At 36.0% G+C, this 26585-nt stretch overlaps 1 protein-coding gene across 6 annotated transcripts in view; it reads right to left on the bottom strand.

The window, feature by feature from the left end:
- The window catches only part of Adgrb3 (adhesion G protein-coupled receptor B3), a 721663-nt gene that overhangs the window by 359480 nt on the left and 335598 nt on the right, over nt 1-26585 (bottom strand). For all 6 annotated transcript variants that reach the window (XM_074080490.1, XM_074080476.1, XM_020162286.2 and 3 more), the window contains one exon: nt 17439-17633. In XM_074080490.1, coding sequence (XP_073936591.1) covers nt 17439-17633 — 195 coding nt within the window. The remainder of the gene's footprint in view (nt 1-17438; nt 17634-26585) is intronic.

Here is a 26585-nt window from a genome sequence, read left to right on the forward strand (position 1 = left end):
AATTTTTTTTTGAGGTTCTGGGGTTTGAACTCAGGGCCTCATGCTTGCTAGGCAGGCACTCTACCATTTTAGCCACTCTACCAGCCCTTTACAACTAATTATTGAAAATATTAAATAAAAATGTCTATGTTCCTAGCAAAGAGCACATGATAAATGCTTAATGCTTAGTTTTTTGTTTGTTTGTTTGTTTGCAGTACTGGAGGTTGAACTCAGGGACTCATACTTGCTAGGAGGTGCTCTACCATTTGAGTCAGGCTCTAGTTCTTTACCTCTGACTTTTGACAATAAGCTAATATGGAGAAATGAATAGACACAAAATATGTTCCCATTAAAATTCCAAATTCTTGTCATCTTTCTCGTCTCTGGCTAATTGCTGAAGACCTATTGGTTTTCGCTTCATCTAGAAATACCGAAATGTCTTTTTCGATTTTCCTTTCCATGAAGACAAGAACATTTGACGTTTTCATTCACCATGGAAACATTGACAGGTAGCATTCTGTCCAGCTTGGTTAGTGCTCACTTCACACTTGAGACTTTTCCACTCGTTCATATTACGCCGCAACATTAAAACACAAGAGCCAGAAAAGGAAAAGCAGGAGTGCCTGCTAAACATGACCAGTGTCTTTGGTGGGGGTCACAGGAGACCTAAGAAGTGTCAAGTGAAGCCTTGGTCTTAAGCTATATAGATGGTGGTTGCTTGGTTGTGTCCTCAGAATCCAATTTAGTAATTTAGTTGGAGCATCACCTTGCATTGCTACATTAGCTTAGGACAGGACTCCCTAGAGGTCAGAGAGGGAAACAACGTTTTAGTCTCATCTCTCTTCTTCCCTTCTAGCTCTTCAAAACAAGTATTTGCTCTAATTCCAAATAAATTCACCTGGGTGTTTTTAGATGAAAAACAAAGCTGCCTCATTTCCTCTATTCTTGTGGTTTGAAGTCGCTAGTATCTATATTTAATTGCCCTATTTTGTGCTATTTATTTTAATAGTGGCTGGCAATTACATAGGTGAAACATGTTTTGAGTCATAACCTCTACAAAAGTTCCAGAGTATTTTATGCAACTCTTGAAAAACTTGCAAGTCTGTTTTAGACCCGTTTTTAACTTGTTTAACCTTTCTGTACTATCAACCATTTTTTCCACTTAAAATTTTTTGCTTGGAGTGTTAGCATTTTAAAGACTTAGTCCATTGAGCTGTAACTCTACCTATGGGCAGAAAGAATTAACCTTCAGAGTTCTCCAATTGCCTATGGCTGGTTAACTCAGTAGGGGGCATGGTGCTAATGAGGCAAAAGTTGCAAGTTTTGTCCCTGTGCCTGCTACAGAGGTATGCTGAGGTCCATGACCTTGGTCTGCATCTTAACCTTGACAGCTTTCATACAAAATACATGCTGCTGCTAAAAAGACACACCGAGAGATTGGAAGCAATTTGTGCAAATGCATCTCCATTTCAAGAAAAGCATTTCACAAAGAATGTTTTCCTGACAGTGGGTCAGTGACTTCTTGCTGAACATGAAGGCCACTGCACACACACAATTGCTCGATGAAAATAATAAATTCAGAGTGCAGCTTTTTAAATCACCAAAGGGCAGCCATAAAAGATGAATTATTAACATAAATATTAAACAAACCAGAGAGTATAAGAAACATTTTGTACTCATTTCAAGGCCAAAAAATGGGACTTTTTAGAATTAGAGTAGAAGGTAGTACAGAATAAAGTTCTGTGATCTAATTGTTGACTGGATTTCAGAGTAATCAAGAGTAGTTATCTAATTAATGAAGGTCATGTAGGTGCACAGTGAGTTAAACCTGACTGTCTAAATTAGTGTGGGGCATTTGTAGGAAACTGAATCTTTCCTGCTCATAAGGGTATCTAGAGCACATGTAAATGAAGATAGATAAGAAAGTGCTAAATTAAAGGAAATAAGTTGCAAATTCAGTGCATCATGGATAGCGAATACCATTGGTTGAGATGATTCTACTCTGACATGACTCATATGCATTGAAAAATACGTATGCTAATATTAATTATACATATACACCTATAGATATACCTACAGATATGTAGTGTATATACATATATATTTATTCATTTTGACTTTGGTTCAAAGATCAGACTGATGGAACAGAACAGAGCAAACAGGACAGGGTTTTGAAGAGAAGACTCAGAACAGCTCACACCACTTGAATGAATTTTTGAGCAAAGTCTGAAGCTGCTTTAATGGCAGCAGAGCCACTATTACCCAGAGTTCTTTCAGAGCCCTAATAATGGTGATAATTCCCCTCTTGTGATGTGGTTTAGATCAGTTTGGTCGGTCCCTGAAATGCATCAGATAGTTGGTTTTGATTTTCTGCTTTTTAAAAAGTCAGCCCTGATTCCTTGGAATCAGATTAATTTGAAAGAGAAAATGTCCTTGGCAGAGTCAGAGTCGCTTGGAGATTGAGGTTAGCAGACATGAATTAAAATTTTCTCCAATGATTATTAACTGTATGGGCCTGGGTAAATGGTGTACACCTGTATGGCCTTTCTTCTCTAATCTGTAACAGAAGGATAATATTTGCCATCTGGCAGAGCTACTGTGAAAGTAGGAGTTAATTCTTTTATGTGTGTGTGGCAAGGTTGGGGAGACTGGGGTTTTAACATAGGGATTAGAGTTTGCAAAGAAAGCATTCACAAACCAGGTGCTCTCTCACTTGAACCACACCTCCAGCCTTAGGAGTTAATTCTTAATATAGCTCCTGGTGCATGGAAAGTGATGCTATATAAGGATTTATGATTTCATTCCCTCTGGGTTATCTTTTTTATGACTAATAGCATGATTTGTACTTATAGTTACATTATAGCAAATATGCATCTATAATGTTGATACAGACTTTCACAACCAGTGGCACTCTCTCCTACTCCCTTTTAATGTCTCCTCTTTTCTGTGCAATATGTACAGCACAGAATTCTGATTCACCACTAACTTCTGGGTCTATAATTTATTCAACAGGAATATCTCATTTTTAAAAATGTGTTTTTGGAGGTATTTTCAGTATAGTGATTATTAGACACCTAATCAGTGAGAAATAACTGTGCCAAATGTTTGTATAACACAAAGGTCAAACGGGTATGACTGTACTTTTCTTTGCAGGAGGTATGAAAATCAGTAAAGTAAATGCATGTTACAAAAAGAAGCACAGGTGCTTCTATGACTGTCATAATGTAGGTCCTAGATTTAGCTTTAAGAGACATTTCAGTTCATGGAAAGCAGTCAATAATGACTTGCTTTACTTATATTGGCTTTCACTTGGAGGATTTCTTATGGATTATATATTTTATATCACTATATTAAATCATGTCTTAGTATTTAGCAGTTTGCAAATTTTCTTTGCATGAAAGTTAAATTGTAGGGTGTGTTAGAAGTGATTTGAGCTATCTGAATCATAGGAAATGTGTTCTCCATTTTAACCCAGCAACAAAATGACATCAGGGGACAAAGACTAGATGTAGGCCAACATTTAATACTACAGAGCTGAAGATGTGACAAATTTTATTGTTCATGACTAGAAGTATAGGGATAACCCTAAGAAAGGTTTAAAGGCTAAAGAAGGATTTAGGGACAAGTCATTGGGATAAGGAAGCAGAGCATCAGATAGGTCAATAATCTCTAATCTCAAGGTCAACTGATGTCTGCAAAACCACATGTGACAGAGCCTGTTCTCATCGCTTCCTCTTCACCTTCTGCCATCCTGCTCCATACTCTCTATGCTCCAGGCTCATCAGATTTCTTCATGCCTCCCATACTATCTCTAGCCCTACCTGTAGACCTATCTACATGCTGCTGCCTTTCTTGGGTTGTTCTACTTCCTATTCATTACTTGGGTAATCCTACCTTATCTAAGTCTATATTTATATGGAATTTCCTCATAAAGGCCTCATCAGATCACTACTATGCCTAACTATACAGGATCTGCATATTTTCTCTGTCTCACTTTGAACTGTACAGTCTTCTTTTGAAGAACATCACAATTTGCAATCATGGTTCGTTTATAAAATGATTGATTAGGGTTTTTTCACTAACAGCCTTCAATTTAGTTGTGATTATTTCTATTTTGCTCACTTTTGTGTCCAGAGCATAGAACAAGGTGCTTTAAAATGCATATATTCAAATATTTAAAACTGATTGCAGACATACTACATATGAGGCAATAGACTAAACATTGATGGAATTTTAAAAACAATAAATATTTTTGACCTAAGTTGGACCCTCCTTTCCAATTCAATACCCTTCTATGCTAGTGATACCTTGGTGCCACCACGGTCTTCAATATGTCCAGATAATGAAACTGACACTTATTTTCACAGACAAGAAAACCAGTTATAGTGAGTAAATATAGAATCAAACTCTTCCTATTTTAAATAGCACTCTGAAGTCCAAGGTCATCCTTAAGCATATATGCACACTTTTGAGAATTCAGAAGGCCTAACTAATGAAGAAAGAAACAGCTGTAGATGTTCAAACCTGGTCTTTAGGTTTAGAGGCAATAACAACAAAGGAAAGGGCTTTCTCTTCCATAAACACAGCTTATTTTCTACCAAACAGTTTCTTTTCTAACCAGATAGCAAAGTGAGGGGAGCTTTGGCAAGCAAAAAAGACTGGAGAAAAGAGCATCACTAGAAATGCTTTATCCATAGTCCAGGGTAGCAATTATGAAGGCCTAAGGGAGAGAAGTTAATGTGGAAAGAGAAAGGTAAGGAAAGATGGAAAATACTGGGGAAGCAAAAGTGTATTTTCTCATTCAAGAAGAATTTATTACTGGTGGCATCCATAACTGTACTCCCAACACTTACGAGGCAGAGGCAGAAAGATTGTGAATTCAATACTAACCTGGGATACATAGTGAGACTATGTCTCAAAATAGTAAACAAAAGAAAAGAAAAGGAAAGGAGCAAGCACAAAGAAGTACTTATTGAATGATTCCTCTATATTTGGTATTGTTTTAAGTGCTGTTTAACAGATTGAATGAAATCTATGAGAGTTTTTACTCTCATGGAACTTACAATCTAAATGAGTGAAGAAAGGCAGTAAGTAATTAAATTAAAAAAAATGATTTCGGGTATAAGATCATGTCATCTACAAATAGGCATAGCTTGACTTCTTCCTTTCCTATTTGAATTCCTTTTATTTCTTCTTCCTGTCTTTTTGCTGTAGCTAGGAATTCCAAGACTATGTTGAATAAGAGTAGAGAGAGTAGACTCTCTTGTCTTGTTCCTGACTTTAGAGGAAATGGTTTCAGTTTCTCTCCATTGAGTATGATGTTGGCTATAGGCTTGTCATAGATAGCCTTTACTATGTTGAGGTACATTCTTTCTATTCCTAGTTTAATCAGAGCTTTTTCATGAAAGGATGTTGAAATTTTGTCAAAGGCTTTTTCTGCATCTATTGAGATAATTCTGTGGTCAATGTCTTTGCTTTGTTAATACGTCATATTACCTTAAATGATGTATGTTGAACCATCCTTGAATCCCTGGGATGAAACCCAGTTGATCATGGTGCATGATCTTTTTGATACGTTGTTGAATTTGGTTTGCCATTATTTTATTTAGGATTTTTGTATCTATGTTCATTAAAGAGATTGGCCTGTAATTCTCTTTCTCTCTCTTGTTGGTGTTTGTATGTGGGTGTGTGTGTCCTTGTCCAGTTTGGGGATGAGTATAATGCTGGCTTGATAGAATGATTTTGGCAGTGTTCCTTCCCTTTCTATTTCATGGAAAAATTTGAAGAGAGTTAGCATTATTTCTTCTTTAAAGGTCTGGTAGAATTTAGCAGCGAATCTGTCAGGTCCTGGATTTTTCTTTTTTGGGAGACTCTTTATTGCTGCTTCAATTAAGTTAGTATAATGACTATGGAAAACAGTACAGAGGCTCCTCAAAAAGCTAAAAATAGAACTGCTGTATAATCCAGTAATACCACTCCTGGGGATATACTTGAAGGAATGTAGGTCAAGTTACAACAAAGGCATCTGCACGACCATGTTCACTGCAGCATTATTCACAATAGCTAAGCTATGGAAACAGCCAAGATGCCCCACAACTGATGAATGGATTAAGAAAATGTGCTGTATATGTACAATGGAGTTTTATTCAGCCATAAGAAAGAATGAAACCCTGAGGTGTAAAGGTAAATGAATGCAATTGGAGGATATCATGTTAAGTGAAGTAAGCCAGGCTCAGAAAGACAATGACTACCTGTTTTCTCTTATATGAGGGAGATAGACACAATGCAAATACACACAATATTTTAAAAAACAGGTCATGCTAAGGAGAGGTCAATATTGGGAGAGAAAGGGTAAAAGAAGGAAGTTAAGATGGTGAATATAGGTGGTGTATTTTATATACTAGAGTGAATACAGAATATTTAAATCTGTTGAAATCACCATAAGAAGGGGACTAAGATAGAAAGGAGAAAAATAGAGGGCATGAACCAATTCAAGTTATCATACATATATACATAGAAATGTCACAAGAAAACTCCCTGTAGAGCTATCCTAAACAAACAAACATGCCTTTTTTCAAAAATGGAGAGCAGGAAGGTAAAACAGTTTCTGTCTGGAGACTGGTATCAGTGTGTGTGCATGTGAGATATAAGAAAAGGGTTAAGGAGGCTGAATGAAGTGGAAATATTATGTATTCATGTATAAAACAGAAAATTGAAACATATTGAAACTATTCCAGCAATGGGGGAGAAGGGGATAAAAGAGAATGATTGTGGGGTAAAGTCAACTATGATATATTTTAAGAATTTTACAAATGTCACAATGTACCTCCTGTACAACAATAATATGACAAATTAAAAAAATTAAAATTCCACAGTTTCTAAAAAAAAAAAAAAAAAGATGATTTCAGGGCTGGGAGTGTAACTCACTGCCTAGCAGTGTACTCCCAGCACCAGAGAAAAGATTTCATATAGTGATTGCAATGGTGTGAGTTTGTTGCTGCCAAAATGTAGATATTGCCAATGTGATGGCATTATCAGGCTATGTCTTTTATAGGTAATCAGGCCATGAACATCACCCCTTGTAAATAGGATTAAGGCTCTTGTAAGACTTTTCAGGCAGTATTTGGCTAGCTTGCCTTTCTGCCTTCTGCTATGTGAAGGCAAGACATTTCTCCCCTTGGGAAGAGGCAATAACATCAAGTGTTTTGGTATAACAGCACAAATGGATTAAGGCTGAGTCAAAAATATAATAGGTTATAGAAACAGAATGAGTGGGTTGGGTCAGGAAGGGAGAGAGAGAGAGAGATAGAGACTACTTTAGGTTGGAAAGACCTTTCTGAAGAGGTGACATTTGAGCTGAGACCAGAATTTGAGGAGACAGTCATGGGAAGATCTGAGAAGCAGAATTCTCCCCCAAAAAAAGTGGAAAGAAAAAGTATAAATTCCACTGCTAAAGGGCAATCTAGCAAATTTAAGAAACAAAGAAAATCCTCCAACAGGAATTTGGATGGGGAAGGAGGAGAATTTTCCTACAGGATGAAAAGAGATATGGGTCAGATAAAAAGGAACTTTCATTTCACAGTGGTTTTTGGACAAATTTAGTTTACAAAAACCAAAATCTAGCTTTGGTCATTGGATAGAAAATGAAGCACAGGGAAAAAAAAGGGAAGTCATAAAGTACTTTTAATTACTGAGGCTAGAGATGATAGTTTTTGTTTTAATTAAATTGCAAGATGACAGATTCAACAGACAGGAAAGTCTAGAACCAAAGGTCCAAAGACTCATCTTTGGTTCCTTGCTCAGGTTATGTAGCATGATAATGCGGTTAAATATACCAAATCTCACATTAGAAATAGTTGGGTTGGGAAGACAGAAAGTGCCTTAGTTTTGGTCATACTGAGTATGAAGGATCTGCAGTATAAGAGAAGAAGGTCAGGAGATAGGTTTAACTACAAGTATAAATCTCAAAAGACAAAATATTTTTGAATAATTGTAGTTGAAAACTGGAGCCATTTGAGATAAAGAATAAGATTACCAGGAATTGAGTTGAATGGGAAAGTCAAGGTTGAAACACTGGAGGAAATATCAATAGGAAAAGTAATCAGTGGGAGAGATGAGGAGGGAGGAAGAGAAGGAGGAGTGACATGTTATAGAATAAACTAAACTCAGAAAGAAGATACTCTACTGGTGAGGTTCAGAGACAGACATGTTCAAACCTCCAAAGAGGTCAAGATATAATAAAGTGACTCTCATTTTACTATGCAATACAGAAAACCATGAAGACACCCACAATTTAGACTAAGGATGGACCACACAGATTTCTTGTATCCTACTTCTTAGTCTCCTATTGAAGAAAGTATATGGAAGTGAAATTGAGTTCAAGCAACATTATTGTAAAAATCATCTAAAGGTTCTTCTATTTTTTAAAACTAAACAATTCTTCAAGAGTGTAACAGTTGAATTGTCAAAAATAACTTACAGGTAATTGGGACACAAAGAATTCCATGGGTTAGATCTTTTGTAGAGAATAAATATCCAAGAAGCATATTCATTGGCCAGTGGCAATTAGAAGCTACCAAGGATTGAGGAAGTCAGGAAGTTATCATCCCAAATGCCCCCAATAGGTGTCATGGGCCAAATTTAAAGAGAATATAATTAAGAGCCATTATTCTATATTATGAAATATATATATTTCTATATTATGAAATAGAGCCACTAGAAAACCAGGAAATAAAAAGCAAGGGCTCATCTGAAGGACTGCTGTACCAAGGCCAGTAGAGGGACTTGCAACAGGCAGGACAACCTGAGCAGAGAGTTGTGGTCACAGGGCTCCTGACCACAGGGCTGGACTGTGGTCACAATCTCACAGAAGCATTGACTCATTTCAAAAACTGTAAGATGTTGCTCCAAGAATCACTGGCTGTGTTTCATGCAAAACTCCTTGCTCTGCCATGGTGTCAGACAGTTTGACTTGTAGAGTTTCTGAACAGCATGAATGGACAATGTTTTAGACAATACTACCAAATCTTTGTGCTAAGTTTAGGAACAAGGACTCCAGCAAGAGGTGGCAGAGTGAGTCTGCTTTCAGATGCAGTAGATGGGTAAGTCTAAGTGATGGAAACCATCCAATCCATCTTCAGTTTTTGGGGCATGAGCTGAGTACTACTTTCCAGTCCTCATTTAAAAATATAAGTGATACCTATATAGTACAATATGCTGTATAATTATTCTCCCATAGACAGCCTAGCAGAGAAGACACTGTTACAAAAACTCAGTTGCAAAATCATTATCAAATTCAGATGGGATGCTTAAGTGAGAAATGAGGTAAAGACTAGTCCCTCATGTTTGGGCAGGCCTGTCATACCACCTGAGGCCAACCTTGTGACAGAGGCAGGCACACATGACAGGTTTATCCTGAGATACTGCAGGCAGCAGCCTGCATACATCTCTTCAATAAAGGGAAATCCTCACAGTTCTTCAACAGTCCCCATTGTGGGCTAATTATCTCCCTCCCCAGTAACTCAGATAGGACTTTATTTGGAAATAGATCTGTTAAGGTGAGAAATAAGTTAAAAAGAGGGCAATAGGATGGGCCCTAATCCAATCTGACTGGTGCTCTTATAAGAAGAGATTAGAACACACAGAGACATCAGGGATGTGTGTGCACCATGAACAGATAATGAGGGAAGATTGTCATCTTCTACTCAAACAAAACCAAATCCTCTGAGAATTAGATCTTGGACTTTGAGCCTTCAGAACTGTGAGATATGGAGAATGATGGAGGGGGTCAATTCAATTATGACATATTGTAAGAATTTTTGTAAGTATCACAATATACCTTAGTACAATAATGACAAAAAGAAAGTATAAAAAAGAAAAAATAAGCTAGGTGCTGGTGGTTCATGCCCTAATCCTAGCTACTCAGGAGGTAGAGATCAGGAGGATTTCAGTTTGAAGCCAGCCCAGGAAAATAGTTCTGTGAGACCCTACCTAGAAAAAACCTACCACAAAAAAGGGCTGGTGAGTGGCTTAAGGTAAAGGCCTTGGGACTGGGGATTGTCATGTTAAGTGAAATAAGATAAATATCATGTGTTTACTCTTGTATGTGGAATCTAGGTTTTTTTTGAAAAAGACATGCAAGTATAAGGGTGATTATTTGGAACTTAGAAAATGGAGACTTGAGGGAGGTCAGGGGGATGGATAAAGGATGGCTATATGATAAGGGGGTAATATGATCAAAGCATGTTATATGCATTATGAAATGTCAAATGTATGAAACATGACAAATAAATAAATGTTTAGAAGGTCATAGCTAACTTTTCTTAATGAAATAGAAAAGAATAGAAAATACCAGTATACTACACATAGTAAACACTATTTTTGTAAAATGTAATTTTCGGTTATATATTTATGTAAATGGTGTGTTTTAGGGTGGTCCACAGTTAAAAAAAAAAAAAACCAGAAAACACTGAGTGAGACCAACAGAAGTGTTTAGGAGCAGAAAAAGGCCAGAGGAGAGAGAATGGTTCCTACACTCAGATGAGTTTGAAGGGCTCAGCACACTATAAGTCTCTGTGGATATCTCTGCATTTGCATCCTTTCAAATATTTTATTTTTTTATTCCCCAAATATAAATTGCCCTGAGGGCCTATCTTTCATTTAAGAGATTTCTGTCCCTGCTTTCCAACCTACTGTCCCTAAGACATGATTTCTTCCTTTCTTACTTCTAGATCACTACCAATGCAACCCCATGGACTAATCCATCCTTCCCCAACACTGTTCCTTTCCTCAAGAATCTGTATTATCTACTTCTGCCAACCACCTTTCCAAAAGTTACATTTATATTTAGTAATCTTGTTCATACAGAATCAAGTTCAAAGTCTTCTTTTTGGCATTCACCCATGACCTGCATTTTCCAATAAACGTCTGATTTCTCACAAACCTATGTTTGTGAATTTTCCATGCACACACTACTTCTGTGCTTTTGATTGTTCAGCCTGATTATTTATTGAGTGTTTCTGTGCATAGCTTGCTTCTCAAAATTCTATCTGAAGTCCTAATGTTCCCATGAATTCTTTATTTCCTGCTGTATTCCTGACCTATAAATTGCTAAAATTCCTAAAAGTAGAACATACTGTACTCAAATCTCTCTTCTTTATTACCAAAATCTAGCCTCACTTTAAGCTATTTTTTTCTCTCATGATATTGTAAGTAGCTTGAGAGCAATGTCCCATCTTTTACTTTTATATTAAGAATTAAAATTAAAATACTGGCAATAGTCACTATGGCCAGTATACTATATGTCAGGCCATTAACAAATGTTGGATTAACAAATATATGGGATCATGATGTATTTAACATGTATTGTTTCTAAGCTTCACAAAACCCTGGAAAACAGATATAGCCAAACTTAATCATTCACAGGTTCTGTATACGTTATATTAATTTATTTTCTTGCTAACATTTATTTATAATTTCCAAATCAAAGCTCACCCTTATTATGGTAAATCATGGACATGTGCTGAGTGGTAGACAATTTCAGTTGTCCCATGCACACACTTCCAGCTGAGCTCTAACATGGCAATGTCCTGTTGTCTTTTTGTTTCAGTGCTCATCCTGCAGACAAGTGCCCTTTTGTGGTTTACTTAATACCAATTTTTTCATAATTCTTTTTGCTTTATTTTTTCTTTTTGTAATTTTGCTATTTTAAAATGGCTCCAACATAGTGTTAGATAAAGGGCTATCCAATGAACCTATGAACAAGAAGCCTGTTATGTGAGAAAATTATTACAGAGTATTACATGTATTACAGAGAAAATACATGTGTCAGATAAACTTTTTTTGGAATGAGGTATAATGATTGAGTTCAATCTATATCAATAATATGAGTTAAATTAGGTGTATTTTAGTAGGAGCACACATAAAACAAAGTCATTATGATCAGCTGATAAAAATTTTGTGACCAAACTCTTAAAGAAATCTAATCCTGTATTTACCCTGGAAACAATGACTCAGTATTTGTTTAGTGTTTGCTATAATTTTACAGAATATAACTTTTAAGAATAATGAGACCCAACTGTACAATTCTTTGTTTAATTTTTTTAGAGATGAAGAAATAAGGTAGAGAAAATTAATGTCCCTGAAGATAGCAAGATAGTTATTGGACAAGCTGGAATTTGAACTTATATACATCTATTTCAATTATGTTAAGTGTTATATTTTTGGCTATGGGTGGTACAAACTCAATCCTCTCTTGATAGAATGTGACACAGTGCAGATTTTTTTCAATGGTTAAAAAAAAGTTAATGAACAAGTTTCTATCTCCTTTTGTCTCTCTGAAATGGATGTTAAAAAAGAGTTTTTTTTTTTTTTTGAAACTGGGTGAGTTACCCAAACATTATTATATTACCTTTATTTATAATGATGGTAACAAATATTTGAGTGTGTACGATGCTTTGCGTGTCAGGCTAAGCTCTAGGGACATAATCATCTTTCGACAAGTTTACAATTTACTGCTGAGGCAGACCTAGAAATAATAATTACAGTGCTATGTGTGAGCACTACAGAAGGATGTTTACAGGATTTCAAAAAGCCAGAGGAGTACAAAAGAGAAAAGAATCCCTCCTAGGATTTTGTGAGAAGAGTTTTAAGAAGAAATTATCTTTGAATCTGGAAACACATATGTTGGATTGAAAAGAGAAAGATATGCCATACAGAGAACTAATATGAGTTCTGGGAGTTATTAAAATTCCAAAGGTTTGGAAAGAATATACCTGAGGGGAGAAAAAACTATTAGAGGATGGTCTCCAAGTTCTAAAAATAAATGTATGACTATCTTATCTTTCCAAGATAGAAAAGCATATTTTCTCCAATTTTAGAACAGGATTTAGAAAAAAAGGCAGGTTAGCATTATACAACAGATACACATAACAGTTTTTCTTTCTTAGACAGATTAAAAAATGATGGTGTATATTATTGTTGATTTTGTATAAACCAGGATGAAGCATAGTTCATAGTCCTATCCAAAGATGGGTATTTTTAAAGTAAAACAATAAGACTTTCTGAGGGGCTTTATTGTATGACCCAGCAGCTGACAAGACAGCCATGTATTTCATTAAATTCCCCTTTTAAAGAGCCTGCACTCCCCAGTTCACAGTATTGATAATCTCCTAAAAGATATCCTTTGTTTACCTTTCTTCTCTCTGCATGCTCTCTTTCAAGTTTTTGGCATTTAAAATAAGCAACAGCTTATATACATATGCTTTGATGATGTACATAATCTTAATATGCAATAGCTGTCGAAGAGTGAAACGGCTGCAGACAGAGGAAGGAAAGGCACTGCCTCACTTTGTGGTTGGCCCATGCTGCTTGTTGAAATCACTGTGCTATGTTAATAGAATTTGGTGTTGACTTAGCAGTTATCAAGGGAGTCAGCCATGCATTTTTCTATGAAATTAAAGGCAATTTTATATTGTTTTACTTCTGAGAATTTGCACTATAAATTTTTAAAGACCTAATTATCTTAATTTGATATGAAAATGGTGTGTATTTTTCAGGTATAAAAATGTATGGATTACATATATTGATTCCTCTTTTCTTCATTGTTAATGGCAGCAAAATATTGCTCATAGCTAGTAAAAGAAGACATTTATTACAAGAACCAAAAATTCAGATGGCTGATATGAATATAATGTTATTTCTGAATAAGATAACTAATCTTGGGAAAATTTAAAGTTTGTAAATTTTATAGATTTTGTAAGGCAAAAACAGTATTCTGATATGTGAAGTTGTCAAAACACACGTTAGTGGAAAAATTTTAAAAAAGAAAACCTAGATTATCAAAAGGAATAGATATCCTGTGAGTAGATACAGGGAAAGACAAAAATAATACACATAGTTCAAAGTTTTTAAAGTAAACCTAGTTTTATGGGTCTTTCCACTTAAAATATTTATATAAATTATGGATTATGATTATTAAACAAGCATGGATGGTATAAATATGTAAGAACAAAATGTCTTAGAGACTCTTCTGAATGGAATTTTCCATGAATAAGTGTTCTTTGAAGGCCAAAAAGCAAATTAGAAAAAAGCCACATCTTGTCTTTAGGAAATATAATGGTAATTATCTCAACAGTCATCTGAACAAAGAGAAGGGACGTGTATGCCAGTTCTTATGCTCTTAAGTCACAGTGTTGTCATAGCCATCTTAAAAACCACTTTACAAGCCCTCAGACTTTCCCAAGGTCACATTCACAGTTCAATGTATTTGATTTTGAAGAAAAATATATACATATACATATACTTTTGTGGTGTGCAATGTGGGTTGTATCTATTCTGTCTCTCTCATGAACATATCAAGTCAATCTTTTATCAAACTCAGCATTATTAGTAATATCAGCCATTTTAAATAAAATGCTCTGAATGTAACTACATTTAAAAGAAATGTATAACCAGACATAGTGCTGCACACCTGTTATCCCAGCACTCCAGAGGCTGAGGCAGAAGGATCTTGAGTTCAGGACCAGGGAGAGACCCTGTCTGAAATAAATAAATAAATAAATAAATAAATAAAACACATTCTTTTATATAGATTAACCTAATCTTTGCTGATCATATAAAAAGGATGAAACCAGCTCAATGGTAATTATTTGGCTATTAGTTGTGATGTGAATTAATTTGAGACATTTACTGAATACTTTCTACAGTAAGATTCTGTGCTAAATCTTATTTGAGGTGGTAGGCTGGAATTTAGCTAGGGTCCAAAGGTGAATTAAGTAAATTTCTTCTTTCTCAAAGATTTTCCAACTGCTGATAACAGAAGATATAATGAGATGCAGGAGAGAAAATATTATGGGAGTTCTTAGGCCCTGAGGACTAAAAGATTAATTTGGAAGGCTGAGATAGACCAAGCCAGTCTGAAAGCACAGAGGAAACAACTCAGAACCAAGGACATACAGTGCACTCAGGTGGCAGGAAGTGGTGAATTTAAGTGTATGGTCTGTGAAGAGGAACAGTAATCTACGCATGAGTTAAAGAAGTAAGGAATGTTCATGGTACACAGTATACTAGAAGCCAAGATAAAAATGTTGGTTGTCATTAGGGGTTCTTGAAACTCCACTGAAGGGTTCTTCATGAAGAAGAACCAAGGACAACTAATAGGACTGTGGTACATAACACAAATAACAACGTAGATAAATAGGTAAGGGAGGACCAAAGGAGAGAGGTCACAGACATAATACCGACTAAGATAGTTACAGGCTGACTTCAGTTAAGAGCAATGATGCTCCAAGTCTTCTGTAGGAATTACTAATTCTCCAAAGAAAAGGAAGAAATGCAAGAAAAATTGGAGTTCAAGATGAATTTAGTTTATAGTATAGTAAACTTGAGGTATCAATAAAGAGAAAATGTACAGAGCCTTCAGAAATTGCAAGTTGAACTTTATGTAACATGGAGGAGATACTGAGTATGGTCATAAACCATAGTTTATAAGTAAGCAAAGAAGACAACAAATACATAAAAGATTTTTATTAAATTGTGGAAAGGAGAATATAAGAGATACAAAGTTCTTTGAGGTTTCACAGAAAAGATTATTTTTAGATGGAGGTGGTGGCTTGATGGTCTGGCATTTGAAAAGACTAGACTGGAGCTAAGATTTTGACTGGAAGAGATACAAGAAGGAATCCCAGAAAAAGAACATTTCAGGCAGCTCAAAAGAAACCAGTGAAGTCAATAAAATGGAAAAACAGAGTTCTCTTTTATGAAGGAATGATGGAGACACCATTGTGCTTAGAACTTTGTGCAGACATTCAGGACTGAAGAGCACAGGGAGGAAAAGGAGAAACTGATTTCCAACCATGACATGACAAAATGACAATAAAAGAATCAACCAAATTCCTTTCATTAAGACCATGACAAGTAATTGGCTAAACTACCCCTTCATTGATTCACTGTACTATATTGAGTTGTTCAGTCAAAACATTTTCCAATGTAACCCAGTAATCTTAATCTTTTGAACTTTAGCATCTAAAAATCTTAAAACCCTATTCTTCGAGACAGACATTAAATAGTGTATATTCTGCCTGATATTCACCTGTGAACACAGTATCTCAGATTATTTTTGAAATTTCAACTTGCATTTTGTTTGAAGGACTGCAAATGTTATCATTTTATATCAGTGTTGATAGGAATATTTCAGAACTGTATGGAAAAGTTGTATGTGACTTACTTTATTAACTTTTTAACATTAGAGAACTATTGTAAGAAAAATGTCTTCAAAATGCTAGTTACCTTCTATCCAAGATCCCTTTCAATGACCTTTCACAATTGCAATTTAAAAAGTATACACTTGTGATGTAACACAGAATGCAGCACCAATAATTTTCATAGAAGATACTTTCCACAGAAGTATTAATTTCAGTAATGCATGTACTTCTATACAAGTCAGGGCATCAGTATTACTAATGAATGATTCCTTAATTCTGAAAGACTTCTTTTCTTCTTTCCCTCAACAGTTAATTAAAAAGTAAAATCAAACCAAAACAAAACATGGCATTTTCCAAGCAAAATGCAAACAAACTCCCAAAGGAGGAGTAGGCAGAAAGAAAATAAGATCTGGTATTGGGAGTTTTGCCAAGCCTTTACTTAATGAACTTTATAAAGAGATAGAGGAAAAATATTATGCCAGAAATGCAGAAAGCAACTCAGCATTCTTAGTAGGAGTACATTTCAGCCTATAGCAGAAAAAGAGTTAATCTAAACTGCACACAGGAGTTGCATTAAATATGCTTTGTTTGCTGTTCAGTGGGCTTTGTTTTAATGGCAAAGGCAAGACTAAAATTGGGTGAGAATGTAAACTTTATTATGGAAATAAATGATATGCTTGAAAAGTCTTCCATGACAAGAAAAAAAATGCTGTGAAGAGTTACTGAATTTCTTATTTTCCTATCCAGAATAATTCTCTAGCTGCCTTAAAATTTCAGGCAGTGGTTCTATAAAATTAAGTACAGTTTCCCCCTTCTAATAGCAACCCCCCAAGCAAACTTTAAACTACTTCTTCTTTGCATGCAATAGTTACATGCTTTCATTATGCATAATGTACTTTTAATAGCCTCGTATGGCGAGATGGTGATATTAAATGTGGGAATAAAATATCCATGATACCACCCTGAATCTGTTATAATGCCTTTCATCAGATCACTCCACACCCGTCCTCCCTTAGTACCTCCTTAGGTGTAATATGTGTGTTTTATGACCGAGGACACTGAGGTATAGAATGACAAAGGGAATTGAGATCATTTCCAGAGTTCATGCAAATGAAGCACAATCAGTAGGCTTCCCCTGCAGGAGGGAGCATCTTCTTCCAGCCCAGGCTGCCTTCAATATGGCAGCCCTGGCATCTGGGGACCAAAATTTGCTTGCATCTTCACTAGTCATTTCCTTCATGGAATTGGCTCCCTTACCTGGACACCATCAGATGCAGGGATGTAACTTGCCCTTTTAAACGTGTCTGTCACATTTCTGAGGATTTCCACAGACATCAGAAGATCTCCTGCATAGAAATTCTTCCTCTGGGTTAAATCCAGCAGTGTCTTAGTTACCTGGGACATTCCATCACCGGCCAGCATTCGCTGCCCCTTAGCAAGGTGCTCTTTAATCTGCGATGGTCAAAAGAACAAAATAAACATCAGAATCTTCATTACTGCTTCTCTATGTATCTTCATCAAACATATGCATTTAAAATTGCCCAGTCTACTTAAAAATTGTATTGTAATACTTGGGAGGATTTCAAAACTGAAAAAGGCATGTAAACCCACATTTTGATGGAAGAATGTCCAGCATGCAAAAAGCAATGAGTATAGTCCTTTTGTTAAACTTCACAGACTTGCCATTTCTAATTAGAACACTCAATTCAATGCATTTGGAGAGATGTATATTAATTTAAGTTTTTAATGGGAGTACAAATTTTAGAAAATACTTTTGCATGTAGTAAACACGGGAGAATGTTTAGGAAGGTGTGACCAGGAAGGAGAGATTATAAACACTTCAAAGTAACAGTTCATAGGCTGGGTGCAGTGGATCATGCTTGTAATCACAGCTATTCAAGAGGTTGGGATCAGGAGGATGGAGGTTTGAGACCAGCCTGATCAAAATGTTAATGAGACCCCCAACGAACAAACTGGGTATGGTTGTTCATCTCTGTAATCTCAACTATGCAGTAGGTATAGGTAGGAGGAGCATAGTCTGAGGGCAGTCCAGGTAAAAAAGTATGGACACTGATAAAAATAAAAAGAAAAAGTTTTGGGAGTGTGACACAAGCAGGCAAATACCTGTGAAGTAAGCATGAGGCCTTGAGTTCAAACCTAGTATCATCCAAAAAAATCAATTCTTATCAATTTTAATAACTCTTGCCTTATTTAAGCATATATTTATCTAGCAGCAAAAAAAGAAAATTTAGCTTATAAAAATATCTCTAATTACTATGACATGATCAAAAGATTAACATTAATCTTTAAAGAAATAACAGTAGCCAAAAAGACCAACAAAAAAACTCAGCTAGGTTTTCAACAGCACAGTGAACCACTAAGTTGCAAAGCTTAAATAAGTTTAATGGCCAGAGAAATACCTGTCAATTTTCACATTTGCTTATCTTACACTATAAGAGAAGAAAAAATGTTACAACATATAAGAAGGGAGCTGTAAGGACTGGTAAAAAGATACCAATGTGTTATATTTGTTAACTTAAAGGTTAACTTTTATCTTCACGTTGCTAAATTTGTAATGAAATTAGCTTAAAAATCATAAAATAATCAAGAATGAACACACCAGAGAAAAACTGAATTTGAAAGATTGAAGTGTAATAGCTGAAATTCTGAATTTATCATGAAGAAATATACCAAGAAATCTTTTAAAGTATGCCAGTCAGTGTGCAGTAATCAAAAAGGTAGGAATTTTCTGCAAGTTACATTTAAAAAAGTGTCATCTTGGCACTTCACTTATTTTATTTTCATTTATCTCAAAAACTCCCTAAAATCTTTAGTAAAGTGAAAATCTTCAGATTTTCCAATGTTACTTCCATTGAGCTGTGCTACATGAAGATGGCGCACAGCAGCACTCTGCTTTTCCATTTCTTCCTTCATGTCTTTCTGCCTCTCTTCAGTGGCAGACATCAAGCACAGGGTAAAGCTGGCAGGATCCTCATGCAGATCGAGTCCTCACCTTGCTCTTTAGTGTCAGTTACCAGGGAATGACATTAACAAATTCAATTACAACACAGGCACAGCATTCACCTATCAAAAGGCACCACTACAATGACAGGGACCACCAGCCTGAACTCAGCCTTGCTTCCAAACTATGAGAATTATTTGCAATTTTCTTTTCAGGTCATGGATTCCATGATCTCAAGTCATTGTGCTACTTATTCTGCTCTCCTTCCTTCCATTATCTCATGCTTCAGAACCATCCAGATTTCTTCCTTGATATTCTATATATCTAAGCAAAGCTCATCAATTCCTTTTCTGGGCTCTCTTGAGATATGACCTGGTCATGTGTGTATCACTCTTGTCACAGTGACTCATAATCATTTGCTTGTGTATATTTGTGTCCCACATCTTTCTATGACTTGAGTACAGGTCCCCTGCCTCATTCACAGCCTTACAGCAGACAGCACAGTAGCATTTTGTTAGAGTGATTCAGCCATTACGTCCTAACTATACTTTTTTATACAGTGGGATGAGCTCTAGATCCAGGAGCAGATTGCTTTTTATTTCAACTTTACATCCTATTATTTGTGCAATTGATTGTGTTGAGGACTCAGTTTATCAGGTCTCCTCTAAGGTTGGAAAATACATGTATGTGGTACAAATGTGTGTCTTAATTCAAAAGAACCTACGCAAGAGTCAGGTAGTTAGCAGAAGCTACAAGCTTCTTGCTCTGCCATGGTCCAAGTGCCTGACAGGGTATAGTTTCTAGAGATGTCTTGCACCTCCCCCTCTTTTACTGTGCTCTAGCTGTCTCGGTCTTGCTGCTGTTCCTCAGTTACATAAAGTACACGTCTGTCCCACGAACTTTGCACTTGATTTTCCTTTTATCTGAAATAGTCTTGCAACAGAGATCCACATACTTATTTTGTCACTTCTTGGAGCTATCCTACCTAACTCCCTCTCTGAGACAGTATCCTTGTCGTTCTCAATTACCTTATTCTGCTTCACTGTGGGCAACCTAACTTCCTACATCCTGCCCATTTGTTTTGCTATTATATTCCCAGCCTTGAGAGGACTTAGTATATTAAAAGAAAAAATTAAATGGATGAACAAATGAATGAGTCAACTTCCTTCTTCGTGTACATAGGTTACAGGATTAAGTTAGGCACATGTGGGAGATTTCCTATCTCAATCCTGAACACAGTCCATAGCAAACACTCGTATCAATAGCATAAGATAAGTAAACCACGTGACTTAAAGAGACAATGCAGCTTTTAGGCTTTAAAGTATGTGATTCTGTAGATGGAATGGGGAGAAAGTTTTAAAGAAAAATGAAGTTGATAGGTTCTAACCTAAAATATGTCATTGCCTTGGTCCTCAGTTTTGTGCTGGTAATGCAGATCACAGCTGTGATAAGTCAAAGCACCAGAGGACTTGAGCTGTCCTCCGTGAGGGGTAGAAGGCAGCACTAGGTGCCGAGGTACATGATGTCTGCTTGTCTCAAACCTGCATTCATCCATTATTTTGGCAACTAATACCTCTGCCTGTCACTAATCTCACTTGTGAGCTTCTCCTCAAACAAAAGCATCACAATATTGACTTGAATCTTGATGAACAAAACATTTAGACATGTTTTCTGTTTCCAATAAAAAACAGAAGTTACAGAAGGCACTGGATGGCTCAACTACTCAGAGCTCTAGGAAAGCCAGTCTTTCTCACTTGGGTCAGCATCAATTTGGCATGAATCAGTAAAACATTCACGACATCTGACAGCTGCTTAACAGGCTTATGTTAAATGAGTTGTTCTCAGTCTACCTCTTAGCAAACAGGTGCCCAGATAGATCATAACAGCAACTCACAATTGGCAATTGGCACTGAGTATCCTTCCTGGCATTGTTATTGAAAACCTCCAGATAACTTGCAATAGTTTAACACGCTTGTATAGACTACTCATAGCCTTTATATAGGATATAAAATGTGTTGGGATAAGACATATTTCTGTCTAGAATGTATTGAGATGAAAGGCATTTTCCAGTTTCTTGATACTCCTTCCTCAGTACAAGCATAGTGTGATATTGCTGTTAGGTCCCTGGCATTTTTGGGGCAGGTGGAAGGTCCTGAGGCTAGCACCAAAACCAGACCCCCTGATTTATGACCACTTGCTTCTCCTTGCTTGATTGTTTCTCAGCTTGCAAAACACCTCAGGAACTTCCAGTTACTCAACTAGTCAGGCATGTTGACCTGTTCCATCTGGTGATCGCAGATAGTCTGAGACCAGAGACTCTCTCTCCCTCCCCCATGGCTTGGTCCCTCCTATAAAGCACACTATCCATTTTCAGCCAAGTGGCCTCACTCTGAACCCAAAAAGAGTGGTGGCCCTGTGGTCTGGATTAATAAATCTTTCCTTTCCACACGTGGCGTGGTCTTTATTTGGCAGTACCTTACAATTGTGAAATGTTCTTTCCTACCTCAAACCCACCCTTTCACTGTCTTTTTCTAGAATGGTAAATCCAAGTTTATCTGCTGGACTTTTTCCTCTGGATTATTAAATTTAGTAAAATGTTTTACTCACCTTGCCTTTTCTCTATCTCAATCATCTCTTCATTTTCATCCTACCTCTCCTTTGTTATTGTCTCTATCTTTTAACTTTGTGGTTATCTCTGTGATTTTTAGCCTCATCAGTCATATCTTCATTCTTTCTCTCAAAAACAAGCTTGATATTATATGTATTATTTAATTTCCAAATTTTCATATGGATGCTTCCTTTTTCCAATGTCTTCACTCTTCAAAGTCAAAACCAGAAGTATGAAATCTAGTTTGAAACATACAACTTTTTAAGTTGCAATTTAAACCTTTCCAATTGCCTGTTAACTATTTTCCCAAGAAATCTTGCTATAGGTTAAGTTCAAAGAGCATGCAAAGTTGTAAAACCTGAATGTCTTTACCTGCTCTCTAGGATCATTTAACTTGTCTGTCAAAGGAGGAAATATCACATAGCTATTATGATGGTTTAAATGTAGATGTTCCATGACTATTTCCTCTTCATCTTCCATATTCAATTTCCAATTCCTCTAAATATTATATAGTGCTTCTCATATTCATCTTTTTACCTTTGAACATGAGATAGATTCTGGTTCAGGCAGGTCTTCAACCTCTAACTTTCAGATCACTAATTCTTTCTTCAACTGCATTTAGTTGGTTGCATATTACATTCATTAATTTCAATGACAATATTTTCCACTTTGTTATGGTTTGAATATAAAATATTCTCCACAGTCTCTCATTGGTTCAAGACTTGGTCTACAACTAATGGCTCTATTTTTTGGAGGTACTGGAAACTTTTGTAGGAAGTAGGTCACTGGGGTGTGTCATTGGGAATATCTTAGCCCAGCACCTATTTGTCTATCAGTCTATCTCTGCTTCTTGTCTGACATGACGTGAACAACTCTGCTCTACCATATTCTGCCCATTATGATGTTCAACCCTGTCTCAGGCCCAAAGCAATGGAACTACCTAGTCATGAATAGAAACTTTGAGCTAAAATAAATCTTTCCTCCTTTAAGTTGATCTCTTCTCAGGTATTTGTTATAGCAAGGAAAAGGTAATACACACTTACAGATGTTCTACTTAATCTTTTACATATTCTTCCATTATTTAGCCAGGCTTTCTGTTCTTTTTATCTCTTAATTATTTTACGTAAGTACAAATTATTTTTTATTATTTTCTAATGCCTTTTCCATTACTAATTATCCTAATTAATGCACATGCTAGTTCCCCCCTGTGGAATTTTGCCTAATAATTTTTGTAATTATTATAAACATATTTACAGTGGATACACTGATCCCTTGGGGGCCCCAAGTCCTTGATTTGTTAGGCTACTTTGGGATATGTTTCTCTGGCAATGGAGCTCACAGGCAGTTCAAAGGCCCTGTTTGAACTTACACTAATTTTCCTGTTAATTCCATGGTTTGGACTAGGACTCTCAGTTTCTGAGAAGTCATTCCTTTCTTCTCCCTCCCCTAAATCCTGTATGAATTATAAATTCTCAGACACATCCAAGGCCTGAGAGTGCAAAGGGTTTTTCTAATCCATAAAGCCAGAAGAGCAAGACAGTGCATGGTCATTGCAGGGGCTGCATGGAACCTCATTGTTTGGGTAGGAGAGAACACTGTCAGCACTCCCAAGAGGATTTCTGAACCTCAGACTCCAGCCCTTAAGGCTCACCATGATCTGACACTTTCACAGTTTTTCCTTCAGCTCTGGCTTTGACTTTCTTCCCTCTTTACTTCTGGTACCTGAGGATTTGCCTGTCTTTCTTTTGAGCTCAGCTATAATTCAGTATTTGAAGATATAGGTTTGCTGTATTTACACAGAACTCGGTATGATCTATGAAAGTCAGTTAGTCCATTCCATGGGACCAACTTAAAGAAATGCCATGGATCTTGTCTTTGTTTCCAGACTCATTCACTTTTATAACTTTAAATGCTATCCACAAATCCTGTGTTAAATTGCTATCTTTTCTTTCTCCTTCATGAATTCTATTCAGATACCTGTAATCATGATTGTATCTCTACTTTCAAGCCTCATAGAAGTAATGTTGCTCTATCTTATATTACTGTAGCACTTGTGTTCTTATCTTATCAATTCTATTACACCTAAACTCCTACAGGGCTTGTAGTTTCGTCTGTAGTTTCGTATTCTCTGTGGTTTCCCTGTTATCTCAAGCACATTGTCTGCTACACAAAGGAACCTGTTCAAAGTGTTTGCTCAACTGAAGTAAGACTAAGGAAACATTTCCTTTTTTCCTCCTACAGCTGTTATACTCAATTATTGACAAGGTAAAAGCTGCATTTCATGATTATTCCAAACAAAAACTTTTACGTGTCAGAATTGCCTTGCAAAATATCTACAATTAACTTGAATAAACAAGTGATTTTGGAAATTTTATCTACAGTTATAGTTATATGGTTTCTATCTTTAGAAAATAATAACAACAACAAAAATGATATGCTATTACTAATCATCTACTCTATAGCAATTAGGGGACTACATGAGGTATCTGATTTGAGTTTTACTTGTGTCCTAGTTACCCACATTTATAGAAGAGGAATCAGCGAATTCATTAGACTAGCCACACTCCCAACAACACAACTAGAGGCTGGCTGAACTGAAATTCAAGCCAAGGAAGTCTGATTCAGGTCTCTCTGTTTAACCACTACATGCTTAACTCAAGTTTTATATGATACTTTTGCTATAAATTATCATAATGCTTAAATATTCAAAATAATTCTCAATTCCACTTCATTTAAGGAGGCATTAAATCTTTTTTCTTATGAAGAACTATGTAAGAAATAAAAGACCTGATGCATTCACAATACCACATGTTAGGTATTGTGAATTATTTGAGTAGTAGTCATTCTTTGGAATATAATATGTAAATGTTCCTAAAACCACTCACCTATACTTATAAAATATTTCACAGAGAGTTTTATTCAAATGGAGGGGAAAGCCCATAAGGTACATCAAGGACTTTATTTCCTTTAGGCATGAAATTTAAATTTTCATAATTAAGTCATCAATGTAGGTCATAAATGTTTTTATAATTTTTAGTATTTCCTTTTAAAGTTATAATTACCAGTGATTATTCCTGATAACATTCCAACACTTGCTGAGTATTTTTGCCCCGATGGACAAGTCTTAAAATTTTCTGTGTCATTCACATTTAATACTGTTGACAAGATCAACAGTGAAAGAAAAAAACATGAAATCTAAAAATAGTTGCTTTGTATAGTTCTGGATTAAGCCTCCTCACACTTAATATAGACAGAAGTAGTGAGGGTTATGGTTTAAAAAGTAGGTGTCTTTCTGAAATAACCTTATTCTTTTCATTTTATGCCTCCCACTGCCATCCACACTTGCCTTTATTGTGTGACTCCTAAAAAAAGGTTTATATCATAGTTGCTCTGTGCAAATGACACACTTTCAACATCATATATTTATATATTATTTTCAGCAGCAACTCCTACAGTCCATCTGTAAGGCATATTAAAGGTTCTCACAGTTCTGAGTGGCTTCAATTAACGGATAATTATACATGAAACTTCTTTTCATAAAACAATAATTCAAGTGTATATCTTTTATGTCAGTTTATAATTCTGTCATCTTCTAAGTCCAAGTCACTCACTTGATGATGGTATTAAATTATTTACATATCTGCCTGGAGTTTCCAATGAAGACAGACATTATCCTGTATGGAAAATAAAATTCTTGGTTCTAGTACACCAAAATTTCTTAAGTTTCCTATTTAAATATAAAGAGCTTGTGTTCATCTTACAGTTATCCTGGTACCTTTTTTTTTTTTTGAAAAGACCATTCTACCTATAGAAAATAAGATAGAAAGCAGATTTAGCACAGAATTCTCCTGCATAAATCATTTACACGTCACCTGGACTCATGGTTTAAATAACATTAGCCCAAAGTATTATTGGACATCCCAATTTCTTTCCTCAGGAACCTCTGAAGTAAGAGAAAAGATGGTATGAATTTAAGGGTTGTAATTTACTATTATGAGAATACATTAAGTCATGAAAAACACTGAACTGGGTATCCACTGTGCCTATTTCCCCATAAAGCTTGGAAAATTTCCAAAATAAGAATGAGAGCATGGTAATTTTGCTACACAGTGGCTAGCAGAATAGCTTTAATTTAGTATTTTTGGCTAACATTTGACAAAAGTACTGTTCTTGAGCAAAAAAACACATGTAGGTTAGATTGTTTTTCTGAATAACAAACAAGCCTACATGTTCTCACAAATATTTTGAGCCAGGGGATAGAAGCAGAGCCTGCTCCATAAGCTCAATATGGGTACAGTGGTCAGTCACAGCCTGGAAGCCAAACTTCCAGGACTCTCTCCAGTAGGAAGCAGACCACTAAGGAGCTCAGTGATTCTCAATTCTATTTTGATTACTTGAGTTTTCTATTTCTAGGGACAGTGCATCATTAGAATAGGATAGGTTATGCCATGATAACAAACAACTCCAAAATCTCAGTGCCTGAAAAAGGAAAGGTTTATGTCACATTGCATATGGAACTCATCATCAGGGAGGTTGTCATTATAGTCATTCAGGGGACAAATGATAGCGACTGTCGATGACATTGTCAGGCCTGACATGACAGTTATCATTTCCATACCTGACCAGAACTAGTTACATGGGTACACTTAGCTGGGTGAAGAATGATAATCCTCCTATGTGCTCAGGAGAGGCAAATCAAATATCACCTAGGATGGAATGTCTTACTGTGGTAAGGAGCTGAGCAAATAACAGTCACTTTACTTTGCCCGTTTAGCCCCAATCCATCAAAACTTCAACCCTAGATAAAATCTACTATACAGCTTCTCAAGTTCTA

The sequence above is a fragment of the Castor canadensis genome, chromosome 1, assembly GCF_047511655.1.
Source record: "Castor canadensis chromosome 1, mCasCan1.hap1v2, whole genome shotgun sequence".
Classification (NCBI taxonomy): domain Eukaryota; kingdom Metazoa; phylum Chordata; class Mammalia; order Rodentia; family Castoridae; genus Castor; species Castor canadensis.